At 34.9% G+C, this 13,747-nt stretch overlaps 3 protein-coding genes across 3 annotated transcripts; 2 read left to right on the top strand and 1 right to left on the bottom strand.

Moving 5' to 3' along the window:
• Positions 1 to 466: 466 nt before the first annotated feature.
• Positions 467 to 1,533, bottom strand: LOC108561391. The gene is made up of 3 exons (XM_017919303.1): positions 1,136 to 1,533; positions 737 to 1,070; positions 467 to 662 (listed from the first exon to the last, which is right to left on the bottom strand). The coding sequence occupies exons 1-3, from the start codon at positions 1,461 to 1,463 to the stop codon at positions 512 to 514; spliced, it is 813 nt and encodes a 270-aa protein (XP_017774792.1). The 5' UTR covers positions 1,464 to 1,533; the 3' UTR covers positions 467 to 511.
• A 6,933-nt stretch (positions 1,534 to 8,466) lies between these two features.
• Positions 8,467 to 10,419, top strand: LOC108561376 (transcription initiation factor TFIID subunit 11). The gene is made up of 3 exons (XM_017919280.1): positions 8,467 to 8,539; positions 8,597 to 8,857; positions 8,912 to 10,419. Exons 1-3 carry the CDS (start codon positions 8,467 to 8,469, stop codon positions 10,417 to 10,419), a joined length of 1,842 nt encoding a protein of 613 aa, XP_017774769.1.
• Positions 10,420 to 10,741: 322 nt separating this feature from the next.
• On the top strand, positions 10,742 to 12,992 carry LOC108561368. The gene is made up of 3 exons (XM_017919270.1): positions 10,742 to 10,796; positions 11,084 to 11,365; positions 12,625 to 12,992. Exons 1-3 carry the CDS (start codon positions 10,742 to 10,744, stop codon positions 12,990 to 12,992), a joined length of 705 nt encoding a protein of 234 aa, XP_017774759.1.
• Positions 12,993 to 13,747: the final 755 nt, after the last annotated feature.

Below are 13,747 nucleotides of genomic sequence, written 5' to 3'. Positions count from 1 at the left end.
AAATGAAACAGTGTTTCTCAAAGTGTGGATCGCGTAAAATATTTCGGAGGGTCGCAATTTTATGTCATTACTAAAATTCTTAGTCTTAGAATAATCTTATTGGCAGTAGTTAAATTATTAAGTTTATATAACTTAACACATTTTGCTATGAAATATGTGTCTTTTTGGACTTTGGTAACTTTACTTTATTTTTTGTTGTTTTTACTAAAATGTGGGTAAGGTTTAATATATAAATATAATATTTATTGTTGTATAAATATTTGGTACATGAAAGTAGTTACATTTCTAATATTAGTCATAGTATTTTCTTGTATGTTTGAGAAAGTGCTGTAGCAGCCAACTCCGAAGCCTTGTGGGCTAAATTAAAATGTGAATAATAGATTGTGAACGCATTAGCAAATAAATAACGCATGAATAAATAAATAAATAGGAGATTTGGATGATGATACCCTGTGGTTAAGTGGATGAGAATGGTGGTGCGTCCTAACTAGTGTTCCATATGAATTTTAAACTAAGCCGAAGTTTGATCGTCTTCCGTAGTTTGGGTCGCATTCGCTTCCTGCTTGCCGAAGGCCAAACCAAATAAGTTCCCGAAGAAGGCGAGCCCTTGTTGTGCGGACTGGTTCACAGCCTCGATGATCTCCTCCTCGCTGAGGCCATTCCTACGAACAAGGAAAAGTACTATAGTATAGGTAGACACGGCTGGTTAGCCGAAGGCAGGATCGTTAATATTTACAGGGTCGTATTGGTTTTATCGTTATTGATGGGCTGGTCGGCCGCCTCGTCAAGCTTCATACCGGTCGGCCCCATAGTGAAGCAACCAATGTTAAATTGGGTCTGTATATCACCCAAAAGTTTCGGCTCTAATTGGAGGCAGCCCTTCAATCCATCATTGTGCGGTTCGAGGCTGGAAAATCGGGCGCACACTTCCGCCAAATTCGCAAGGAGCGACATGCACGTCGGCTCCGGCTTGGGCCCTTTCACCTGCTCGCTGTGCAACAAGCTTTTCCCATAAGATACGTTCACCCTTAGACCCTCATCCTGCGACAGGTATTTCATGTGCACGCAACCTAATCAACAACAAAAACAAAACATTAGCAAAGCAAATGAAAGCAAAGCTACGTTCATCGCATACCTGGACCTCCTAGATCCACGAAGGTAATGTTGAAGTCGACGCAGCACATGCATGCCGGACCTACGCAGTGGCACGTCTTCTCTCCGCTGCTCTCGATGTTCTCATCCCGTTTCTCCACATTCCTGCCATCCGCCGAATCCCAATACAGCAAATCTGCAAACACCGAATACCTTATCCTATCCTCAATTTCAACTAAGTCGCAACTTGTATTGCCGCATTTGCATTCCGAACGATGCTGCTGCGCTTGGATTTCTACGTCTAATTGGGTCAGTCTATTGTTGTTTTCGTTAAATCGAGATCGCAGAAATTTCCCGAAACGTCTCCGCATTCAAAAATTAAAAAGAAATCGAGAGCTATTAACCTTCAACTAGAAAGCAGGTTATCCGATTTATGCAAACGATATCTACTTCCTCCATAAATTAATCTAATTACATAATTAACTTATATTACTATTTTTCATTTAGAAAATTTAATTTGCAATTATTTGTGGAATATTTGTTAAAATATTATTGTAAAATATATATTGAAATACGAGTGAATAAATATAATTATTTTTTTATAATTAATACAAAACGAACAGTTAAATATTCAATATTAATAAAAACAGAATTGTGCATATTATTAGCATTAATTTTTTTTCCTTGTCGTTAATGACAGTTGAAATAATTATACGTTCCAGTGATTCAATTAATTTATAAATTCACGTGCACAATTCGCTCGGTCCTGGAAATAAATTATAATTACGAGCAACGCGCAGAGAAAGAATTACGAAGAGAATGGGAAAATAATAATAATAGAATAATATTCAGTTTGATAGACGCAATGTCTATGTAAGTGGAAAACGCTTTTGTTAGGTATTTCAGGTAATTAAAATATAGTCAAACGACGTTCGCATTTTGAACACTCTGCATTGGGTTTCAGTACACAGTCCATCATTATTAGCCCCACGTTTTCGTACAAAAAAAATAACAATACAAAAAAAAACGCTACTTGCAAACCACTTTTGTAGTTTCATGTTTGGTGTTATATGTACGTGTATCTATATATATATATACTTTAATGCTGCGAAAAAATACCGTTGTTAGTTTGCGGAATTTCGCGTTTCCAAAACGTTCTTTTTAATAACGTACAATTCACATAGCGTATTTGAAATTCAATATTTTCGTTTGATAAACTTGATATTGTTTAGCTCGATGCTTCATAATGATTTCGAGTTAAATTTACCACTATTTATAATGGGTCAATATCGCAAGCTCGAAATCCTGACGTTCAAAATCCCAACTGTAATAAAATCCCGATGCTTGAAATCCCGACAATCAAAATCCCGACTATATCGAAATCCCAACTACCATAATACCGACTATATCGAAATCCGGACTACCATAATCCCGACTATATCTAAATCCCAACTACCATAATCCCGACTATATCGAAATCCCGACTACCATAAAAATGTTATTGTAGAAATGTATAATAATAAAAGACAATGTCGGGATTTCGATAGACGAGATTTCGGTTGTCGGGTTTAGAATATCTGTTGTATTGAATTTTTATATAATTTTTTTTTTTACATTTGAAAAATTTCAATATTTTTATTTTTGTTTTTAAAAAGAAAGTTCATTTTTGTGAAATCTAATAAAGTTAGCTTTCATTAATGTGGTTAGGTAATTAATATGTGTACGTGTTTCGGCATGTACTTCGTTTTTGTAGAACAATCGAGTAACCAATAGAAAGTAATTAACTATTTCAGGCGAGCGTTAGGATAGAGAAATTTAGTTCGGTTTTTCACGTAAGCTGAATCTAAAATAGTCGAAGTTTGTTTCTCCAATTCGAGGACGGGATTATCATAAAAATGCAATCAACTGGCTGAGCACAAGAGGACGACGACGAGGCGGAAATAAAACCGAAAAACATATATATAAAAAAAAACACGTGTATAACAAGAAGAGGGCTGCAAAGAAAAAGTCTATCTATCGGGTGTATATTAAGAATGTTAAGGTACTGCTTTGAGGTGTTTCCAGCTACAACTTTTTCCTCTCGTTATGTTCCGCCATGTGCGTTTTTTCCTCTTTTATTGTTTCTATTTTGTTTCTTTATTTTCTTGCCGCCACAGTTTATGGACTCGCCTTTAGAAAAGTTTACATTCGTAAATGGAATTACCTTACGAATGTCTTTTTGTTCTTCGCAAATAAAATTACGCCTTAACTGCCGTTCATTTATTCTTATTTGTTTTTTTCTCATTGTCTTCTCATGTTTCGCCGACGCCAAACAAAATCTTTCTAATAATAACACTCAAATTCGGGTACTTTCATTACGGACAAGAAAATTGGATTTGTAGATTACATAACAAACATCTACTGTTGTTATTAATAAAAATTAGTAAAAATAATATTTGTAAAATTAGAAATCCAATAAAAATTTGTGTTGCACAATGATCACTGTGTATATATTTTTCATTTTATAAAATGCTTTACCCTTGCATAACCGTTTAGTTCTGTCTCACTGGAGTGTAAGTTCGCATTTTTTTTATACTCAACGTAAAAAAATATATACTTTGATGCATTCCCATAATTTCCTCTAATATTTATATAAAAGTATATCAAGCTTTCAATATAATTTCTACTAAAGCTTCAATTTACGTAATAATACTCAACCGACAACCGAAATCCCATCTATCGAAATCCCGACGTGTCTTCCGACTATATGGAAATCCCGACAGTGTCTTTTATTATTATACATTTCTACAATAACATTTTTATGGTAATCGGGATTTCGATATAGTCGAGATTTTGATTGTCGAGATTATGGTAGTCGGGATTTCAATAGACGGTCTTTCGGTTGTTGGGCTTGCGATTATAAATATAAAGTGTATATAACTGTACGAATTATTGACGATTATATTGAATTCCGGCAAATTACACATCAATCCGAGGCTTAATTTTACTCATTAAATTTCTATCTGAAGTATTGAGGTATTTTTTTTATATCGAGGTTACAGTACTGTTGCTCGATGCAATCTGTTTGCGTTTTGAAGATCGAGGCTGAACCAACGGTTCGCTGATCTTAATGGACCATTTCCGTGGCATTTCGTAAAATTTCATATATTTTTATTATACATTTTTATAAATAACAGTTTCATTTATAAATTACTACGATTTAATTAAATATTTGCATTGTTTTCTATTTGTTTTTCGGTTATTCATGTAGAAATATTAAAAACTGTATAAATTTTTCTTTGTATATAAAAATGTTGATGTAATTTTTTTTTATTAGTTCCATTTGTCCTCTATTTTTATTTTGATTATTCATGCAGAAATACATATAAATATTCAAATGCATACATTTATTTCAAAATAAAAGAGTTTCTAATTTGTTTTTTTGTAAAATATTTGATCAAAGACAATTGGAAATGTCTGTTCATTTCATATTTAATTATTCAATAAAAATATAACTGTTTTAGTAATTAATTCCTAAAACATAGAGGTTTTATACATAAACTTTTGTTTTTATTATGCAAATAAAAAATAATTAGTCTCAAAAATATTTATATAGAAAAAAAACTTTTGATTTATTTATTTGTATTGATTTTATTGTAATCAAATTTTTGTAAATGTATTTTTTCTTCAAACTAAATCTGCTTTATTTTTCTTTTTATTGCGGTAATTATAAAATTAACGAATGAATAATGAAAATATTAGTATTTGTGTTGTATTTTCGGTTATTCGTGCATAAATATGTAAATAATGTTCCACGTAATAATTAGGATTTACAGTAAAGAATTGTTGACACTTCTGAAAAACTGTTATTTTTACTAGTAATAATAGTGGATGACGGTGGCAATCGCAAGCCCGACAACCGAAATCCCGTCTATCGAAATACCGACTACCATAATCCCGACAATCAAAATCCCAACTATAACGAAATCCCGACTATATCGAAATCCTGACTTTATCGAAATCCCGACAGTGTCTTTTATTATTATAAATTTCTACAATAACATTTTTATGGTAGTCGGGATTTCGAACGTCGGGATTTAAATAGATGGTCTTTCGGTTGTCGGGCTTGCGATATAGACCCAGTGGATGAATGTATAAGTGTTTATATAAGTGTTGAGATTTAGTTGATTTGTAATGGGTTTAGAGGTTGTTGATAAAAACAATTAAGGAAAGCTGAATATATTTTTCTCTTGATGGATATTTGTGTATGGAATAAGAAAGCTGTCGTCCGGTATATAGGAATTAACATTTTTATGTAAATCAAGTGAAGATGATGATGACTTACCAAGAATATTAGCTGCCGAGGCCAGACCGAGTCCAACCGCTAAGAGGAAGATGCACGCGTTCGGTTGCATGGCTCGGCTTCGTTTTGAGGTGGTCAGTATCAAATGATGAGGAGAGTACACAGTCTCGGAGCCACAGAGCCTCCTCATCCCGGCACTCAGGTATTCTGGACACGGCCATCTCCGAAGCTCCTTCGGTCCTTGGCCGCTATGGAGGTCACTGGGTCACCCACTTCTACCTCTACAGTTGTTGGACTCGTAACGCGCGTTACATTTCCCCCGTAACGTGTTCGTATGCCTCGTCTTAACCGGTACTTGTGAAAATGAAAACACAATTCCTGCACTCACTCACTCAAACGCATGCATCCTCATACCTACCTTACTAAGGACACACATACATATATGCATACATACATCCATACATACATGCAACACACGAAGAGTGGAACCACGTAGAAAAAGTTTCCAGCAATCATGGTTGAAGGAGGATGGATGGAAAACGCTGGAAAAGAAATGCATAAATAGATGGAGAAAGAAACTTTCCTACGTTTCCCTTTCTTACCCGGAAAATAAATGTGGACATATTTATCTTTACATATATTCAGTAATTTTTTTTACCCAACAAATATTTATTATACAGTAATAAACATTATTTTAATTTTATTACAAATTCACTTCTTCATACACAAATAATTTACAAAAATGTATAATAAAACAAATGCTTAACTATATTTATTTTTGTCATCCTTATTTATATTACAAAAAAAATCAAAATTTTGTATCTCTTAATTAACTTTTCATTCATATTTTTTTTATATTAATCGAAATTATTAATAATTGCTATGATTTCACATTCATTTTAATAATTTCCATTTTTTTGTCTATTTTTATACCAAAGTTACTTTTATATAATTAGTAATAAAATTTACAAAAATGATTATTTTTCCTATTTATTTTTTGTAAAATTAAAAATAATTAATCTAATTAATTTCTCTTAATTGTTTTGGGAAATTGTATATTTACTACAGTATTTCATTTTATAATTACTAATTTAAAAATCATCGTTTTTTTTAATGAATTTACAATTAAAATAATTAATTTAATGAAATAAAAAGTGTAGTTTTTCCTAATATTATTATAATAATTACTTTAGCTTAAAACTGAACTTTAATCATGTAATATTAATATGACAATACAAAAAATTCTATATTTATGTTAAAAAAATCTCTTCGTTTTCTTTTGGGAATAATAAACTGCTGCATCAAGAGAAAGTATAGTCTTTTTTTATTTCTTTTAGAGAAACAAGTTCGAATATCTGGTAGGCCTTGATACACATGAATGTTTTTAACCTTCACACAGAAAAAAATTACTGTCTAGTAGAGAAATTTGAGTCTTATCTCTGAATCCTGTTTGTTCGAGAAAAAATACGAGGGTCTTAATCTTTTCATTTCAAGTTCAAGGTTCTATCAAATATAAAGACTTTCTAATTATTTTTTGTTAATTGTAAATTTATGAAATTAATAGTTAATTTATATTTTTTTTTTTGAAAATATTAATAAAATTAATTTTTATTGAATTTTAATTGAATTGTGTGTGGAAAAACTATTTGTGAATCGAGATTTTGTATGATAATAGAATGGTTGTGAATTGAGGATGAGAGGAGTGCAGAATCATAGAATTATTTGCACTGTCTCGTCCTATTTCCTTCACTTAATTGTCTTTACAGTTAATTAAATAATCAGTTTCGATGGGTTTTCTTTTTGAATTTCAGAGTGGTGAAGTGAAGTGCGAAGATGGTTGAGCGAAGTGAAGTGGAGGAGGAGGAGGTGGAGGAAGAAACGCTTTCCATGAGCCGGAAGGCCGTCGATGACCTAACTGGCTGTGACCGACATTCGGTTCGGAGACCCCCCTTTCCGCTCAGAAGAAGAGTGGGCACGAAGAGTTCTTCCTCAGACAAACCGGACCGGTTAAGCAGTAATAGTTCTCGCAAGCGTGGATTACGAACGCATTGTTGTTTTTTTTATTCCTTACCATTCAATCAAACTGTTAGGTAAGTTCAATCGCATGGCAATTTCATTATCGTATATACCTCATATAATAATGGACAATCAATAATTAGCCCATTACTTATATCCGCGCTCTGTGTTTACACCTAAGTGCATCCAAGTGCATAACAACTTCACCAATCCTCAAACCAATTCGTAACAAAACATTCAACAATCGTGCGTTTATTTTAACCTTTACAATTAATTAAAACTTTTAGTGATTTACGATTTTCAAATTCATTAATTTGTGTTGATAGCGTTTTTGTAGTTGTTTTTTTTTTCAAAATTTTCAATTTACTTCCTTTGTAATTACAACGATGTGTATTACCAATTCATAATCGGTTTACGCGTATTTTGTTCATTCGATCTCTCCATTTCCAATTAGTTATATTAATTAATATTATTAATTAGTCTCTTTGATTATGAGCGTATCGAATTGATTTCAATTAACAGTAATAACATTAGTAATTCGATAGTTTTTTTTTTGTTTCGTCTATTTTAAAATTCATCACAAGTTCATTAATTTTATTCATTTAAAACATTCATTCAATCCGTTTATAATACTAAAACTATCCTTTTAAGAAATTTATTCTTTCCGCTTAAAATCACCGCTTGATGGTGTTTCTATGCATTGTTATTAAAGTGCATGTCCGCAAGTACCGTTGAAGACACCTTTCTTTCCATATTCGCTCCATTCTCCACCGGAAGTTAAAGAAATTTTTATTACATTCGCAGCAGAAATTTGCACAGTTGTAAACATTAATTGAAACATACTTCATTTTATTAGATCTAAACAGTAATAGAATTAAAGGTATTTTATTCTATTGCTAGAATTACTTGAACAAATAGTTTTACTTACGTTACAGATTAACATACTTTCGTGTTTTGAATAATTCTTTCTTGATAATTTTTACTCTACGGTGTATTTAATTTTTAAATTAAGATTGTTAAAAATTTGAATGAATCAATTTTTTTTTTATATTTTCAGTACTCTAACGGAAATCAAGATGCGACTGTCGCTCGTCTTTGAGTTTTTGCTCATCTTCGTGTTGGTTGCTTTTGCAGCATCGAGGGTTATAGGTATTATTGAAGCTACAGCGTGTATTAATCCTTGTAATTAAACTTTGCGTTTTGTAGATCCTAAGGAGGAGTCTTATGGAAGAGCGTTGAGGAAACAACATCATCACCATCATGTGGCTCATAAGAACAGACAGCAAGATTCACCAAACAAGTATTGCAGCTGCTCTGCTAAACTATGCAACTGCTGCAGGGACTTTAATATTCCCGTGATGGCTTTGCAAGGACCAGGATGCGCGTCTTTGCAATACCTTCGAGGCGACCGTCTGGCAATCTCCATGAGCTTCGGGGATCGCGTCCTTACTAACACCACGATCGATGGTAAGCCACGAAAGCCGTTCACATAACGCATCTAATTTATACTGTAACTTGTAGGCAAAAAACCGAAGCCCGTTTGCATGCCTTTACCTGGAGGTGTATCGAAGTTCTGCGGACGCGTCTACAATATCGGCCGCCAGGGAGAGGACTTTAATGCCTGCCTTGGACTTGAGCTTAGGGCAGTCCAGGACGTAGAGGCCGCCCTTCGCGTGTCCTGTTTCCGTTTCGGACCTAAAGGACTTAAAGTTGAACCTCCACAGCCTTTGCCTGTTGTACAAGCAGAGAATACTGAAGATGATGAGGACGATGATGATGATGACGATGATGATGATGAGTTCGATTTCGATGATGTCGATGATATTGAAGACGATGATGATGATGAGGATGAAGAAGAAACTGAAGATGATGACGCTGATAACGACGTGGATTCCGTGGATTACGGCACTTTCAGTGTGTTCGACGATGATTTTATCGATAGCTTCTTCGTACCTTCTGAATCTGGAACCAAGAAGAAAAAGGCTAGTACTACTACTACCGTAAAACCACCAGTTAAGAAAATCACCAGGAAGCCATTAAGGACTGTTACTAAGAAAACTGTAGCATCTACTACGCCCATCCCGACTACTAAAAAAGCAGCAGTGGTCACTTCCACCGTTAAGCCCATTAAGAAGCAGAAGTTGAAGAAGACTAAGAAACCACAGAAGACAACTACTCCAATTGCAACAAGTACAACTACTCAAGCAACAACAACCGCAGCGATCATGCAATTGATTACTTCCGCTACAATCGTTTCTTCGGAAAACGTATCTGATGTGAAACTCTCAGAAGGAGTAGTAGTGCCATCAACGCCGCACGAATCGATTGCCGCGGTGACAGCTATGTTACAGAACATCCCTGGAGAAGGTATGCCTCAAGCTGATTTGAAACCTACAGCCTCGGCTCCAGAGCCAACTGTCATGCCGGCCAGTGATCCGATGCCAACTGAAAAACAAAGTGAATTCACCACTACAGAGCAAGCTGTGACCCAAGAGACTATGAAGGAAGAAGTCACTGAAGCGTCTGAGACAACAACCTCCATGGCAACCACTCAAATGGATTTCGAAGAAGATGAGGATGAGGAGGAAGATGAGGAAGTTGCGGCTTCTGAGAACTACATCATCAAAAACGATGAGACTGTTGAGAGCGATGAGGATTCCGATCCAATCACAGACGTTGTCGGTGATGTGATCAGCGATGAAATCGATGATGACGATGATGATGAAGAGGAGACTAAGAGCACTACTCCAGTATCTAAAGTGGAGAAAGAAGAGAAGAAGAAAACTGAAAAGAAAGACGTATTCACTGATATCATTGATGGAGTAGTTGATACTTTTACTGGTGCGGAGAGCGATGAGGGAACAAAGAACGAAAGCGCTGATGACGATGATGATGATGACGATGAAGAGGACGATGATGATGATGATGTTGACTTCGAGACTAGAAAAGCCAAGCAGCATCAATCGAAGAGAAACGGCGGAAAATTCAGACAGAGCAGAGACATGTGGCTCGGAAGATTGCACTGGTAATCACCGAGAAGAAGACTAAATTATTTATTTATTTATACCGTATTTATTTATTTAATTATTTATTCCCAGGATAATTGTAATGTAACAAAAATATCAAAAGCTGTCTCTTCGTTTCTTTTATGAATGTAAATAACATGGCTCAATAAAGTAGAAATACTCTTTTTCGTATTTTAATAATAATATACTAATTGTTTGATTTGCATCGGAAATGAGGGGGCAGTCCTGAGCTACTTTTTACCGTTAATCACTGCTACCGGAAAGTGGTACAACGTGGAGATCTCCGTGGCTGCTTGACTTATCATTTCGTACAGAAGGCTTGGCAATGAATGGTCGTATTGTGTCTGTTTTGGTGTTGTGCTGCCTGGTGATACACGAAGGTAAGTTAGCAATAAAGATGTAAATGTAGTGCGTTGAGTTTTGATGAATACAACAACAACTAGGAACACATGGGGATAGCCTTTTGTAGTTTTGTAATTTGAAATGCGGAGCGAAAATGTGCTATTTAAATGTTAATATTCCGCCAGCCGACGTCTCCGTCCATTCCTCGCCGTCCCCCCCGAGCAGGAATCCATACATCCACCCACCCTTATTTACTTTTTTTAGTTCCTAACTTGTTGTCGAGTACTTTCTTCTTTTCCATCCTTTTGTTGTTTCGTATTTCCAGGATATGCAAAGGATACAATCGCGACTCGGAATGGAAGTGAAATCGAAACTGGTAATGCAATCTCGGCGAATCAGATAGCTACGACAACGAGGAGGCCGTTGCTCCAAGGACTACGACTTCCTTGCTCCTGCCAAGGAGGACAATGCAGCTGTTGCACGGGGATGATTCTAGAGAGGTTCAAGCAGAAGGCCTGCATGAACATAACGTACGATCCGGACGAGTTCGCCTTCACCGCTTCGATGTCGATGAACGAGCGGATACTCTACAAGAACACGTTCACAGGTGAATTGCCCCAGCGCAGGTCTCAGCTGCATACACCAAAGCACCAATTCCACTTTGTACAGTTATACTGCTAACAGAAGTAAGCTAACTGCATTCACCTCCACGTACAACTCAATCATTCCCCGCTTTGTTGTCGAAAAACGGACACTACGCTTTTATGGTCAATGTTATTTCACTCTATAACTTCATTTCTTGTTATCGCTCTGTCTCAGTTACCTCCGTTTAACATTCTTCCTTTCCTTCTCTTGCGCGCACTATGACCCCGGCTTCTATTTATAAATCACGTAGCCTTTCCCATTTTTGCCAGCCCCGGGCTTCCACTTCGAATTCTAATTTTATTCCAAAAAAATATTAACCTACTTCAATATCAACAGAATTATAGCCAACTTCCAGTTTCAATATTTAAAAAAAATTACAAACATAAAAATATATTACTTTTACTAACCCTTTCTTCTACTACTATATAATGTAAGTATATAAAAATCATATACCTAATTATGTATATAATATAATCAATTTTCTATTGAAAAATATGTCTATATAACCTTTGATCCCAGTGGGTAATGCTATTTTTCTGTTCTTTGTTCGCGTTTTTTTATGCGATCCGCCTCTGATGGTCCAACAATGCATTCAAACATGTATATTTTTTTTCGTAGACGCAATAAAAGTGGCTCTTATAAAAAAGTTTCATATATATATATATATAAATAAATCGAGTGTAATAGGAATTCGCTTCGAGTCCGTCCAACTTTTAAGTAGTATTGAGTCGCATTACGTACTGCTTTTGAAGTATTCCACCCTTTCATTCACATACATTTTGTGAATAATTTGATTTAATATTTTCATCTAAAAGAAAACTTTCGTTGTTTTTGTTATCCCGTTTAATACCTGTTGTTACTTAATGAGTCACGATTGCGCTATTACACTCTGAGGTTAAAGTCGTAAAAGAAAGCACACATTTGGGTCGTTTGCTGTAGTTTCTTCAAGAAAGAGAGATACTTATTAAGTGTAACAGCATCAGGCAGCTATTGAGTATAATTGTCTTGTACATTACTTGCTGGGTGTGTAATGAGGCAATCTTAATAGTAAACATCTGTTTTGCCAATCTCTTAACGATCTATTCTTATTGTAAGCACTACGTTAGTGCAAACAAAAGAGCGGAGATGAAGGGTTCGAAAGCCATATGCTCGGGGAAAGTTTCCGTTAGAAATAATAAAAAAGGCGTAGATAGAAGTTTTGTTGAAACTTATCAATTTCAGGGAAAAATCCGCCACCGATGTGTGTTAGAGTGCCGAGGTTCCGTTTCATACAGTTCTGCGTCGAGTTCTCTAACATCTACTTCGCGAAGAGGAACATTCACATGTGCATAGATGCGGAGGCGAATTGGGAAAACTTCACTGTAATGGAATGGTCCTTCGACTGCATCAGGTTAGGTGCTAGTGGAGTCGCAGTTATAGGGCCGGAGGAGGGTGGAGGTATACCTCTGTCACCTTTAGATGAAGAGGACCAGATCGATGAGGATTACGACGATGATGCTAGGAATGTCCCGTTACCCACCGGAAATAAACCCTTCGATGTCCAAGTCTTACCAAACAAAGACGTTCTCATCAAATTTAAAAAAGTCTGAAATTTATATTGATCACTATTTATTTTCCTGATGAATTTCATTTTCAGCTAAATTAATTTATACTTATTATTATAGAAAGTTTGTCCTTGATATATTTACAATAAATTTAATTCTACAAATTTAATATTTTTATTCGTATAAACTCTTAAATTCAATCAAAATGTTTTCAAATCTTGAATAGTTTACCTATTAAATTTTGTTTTCTTAAATTTTATATTCTCAATTTTTTTAAATTAATGAATTTAACTGAAATTGAAATACTTCATACAGTAAGTAAATGTTTAAATTCTGTAAAATAGATGTTGAAATTATTTGTATTTGTAGTCCATGGATGTTATACAACTTTCCAGTAAATGATAAATCATATTTCTAGAAAAATTAAAAAATTAGAAAAATATTTTAGAAAGTTGATGTTCCAGCGAATGCTGTTTGTCTCGATGGGTCGCAATTATTTGAATTTGACACAGATACCTATATATCTGGAAGCAGACATGTGTTGCGTTGTTCGGAATTGGCCTGAGGAGAAAGGCTCTCGGACCACGCTGAATTAAAAGCAAACAAATAAATGTTGATGCTGCGCGCCGGACAAACATCATCATCATCATGATCATCATCATGGGATGGAGGCCACGCGCGTAACATGTAGTAGTACAAGAGGAGAGGATAAATAAAGAGAAGAGGAAGAAGAAGAAGAAAAAAAAGAGAAGAGAGAAAAATGGAAAAGGTTAATAGAAAGAAAGCAAAACACTGTGAAT

Source organism: Nicrophorus vespilloides, unplaced genomic scaffold, assembly GCF_001412225.1.
Source record: "Nicrophorus vespilloides isolate i.1.1-1 unplaced genomic scaffold, Nicve_v1.0, whole genome shotgun sequence".
Lineage (NCBI taxonomy): Eukaryota > Metazoa > Arthropoda > Insecta > Coleoptera > Silphidae > Nicrophorus > Nicrophorus vespilloides.
Note: the sequence above shows the minus strand (reverse complement) of the source record. Positions and strands in the feature narration are given on the sequence as shown.

Bases quoted from the DNA above. Each gene is read 5' to 3' on its own strand.
- LOC108561391 (XM_017919303.1), bottom strand. From the start codon at position 1,463: ATGCGGAGACGTTTCGGGAAATTTCTGCGATCTCGATTTAACGAAAAC. The intron at 1,071-1,135 runs GTATGCGATGAA...GTTGTTGATTAG, and splicing joins CGTGGATCTAGGAGGTCCAG to GTTGCGTGCACATGAAATAC. The intron at 663-736 runs GTAAATATTAAC...CCTTGTTCGTAG, and splicing joins GATAAAACCAATACGACCCT to GAATGGCCTCAGCGAGGAGG.
- LOC108561376 (XM_017919280.1), top strand. From the start codon at position 8,467: ATGCGACTGTCGCTCGTCTTTGAGTTTTTGCTCATCTTCGTGTTGGTT. The intron at 8,540-8,596 runs GTATTATTGAAG...TGCGTTTTGTAG, and splicing joins TGCAGCATCGAGGGTTATAG to ATCCTAAGGAGGAGTCTTAT. The intron at 8,858-8,911 runs GTAAGCCACGAA...TGTAACTTGTAG, and splicing joins TACTAACACCACGATCGATG to GCAAAAAACCGAAGCCCGTT.
- LOC108561368 (XM_017919270.1), top strand. From the start codon at position 10,742: ATGAATGGTCGTATTGTGTCTGTTTTGGTGTTGTGCTGCCTGGTGATA. The intron at 10,797-11,083 runs GTAAGTTAGCAA...TCGTATTTCCAG, and splicing joins CTGCCTGGTGATACACGAAG to GATATGCAAAGGATACAATC. The intron at 11,366-12,624 runs GTGAATTGCCCC...TATCAATTTCAG, and splicing joins CTACAAGAACACGTTCACAG to GGAAAAATCCGCCACCGATG.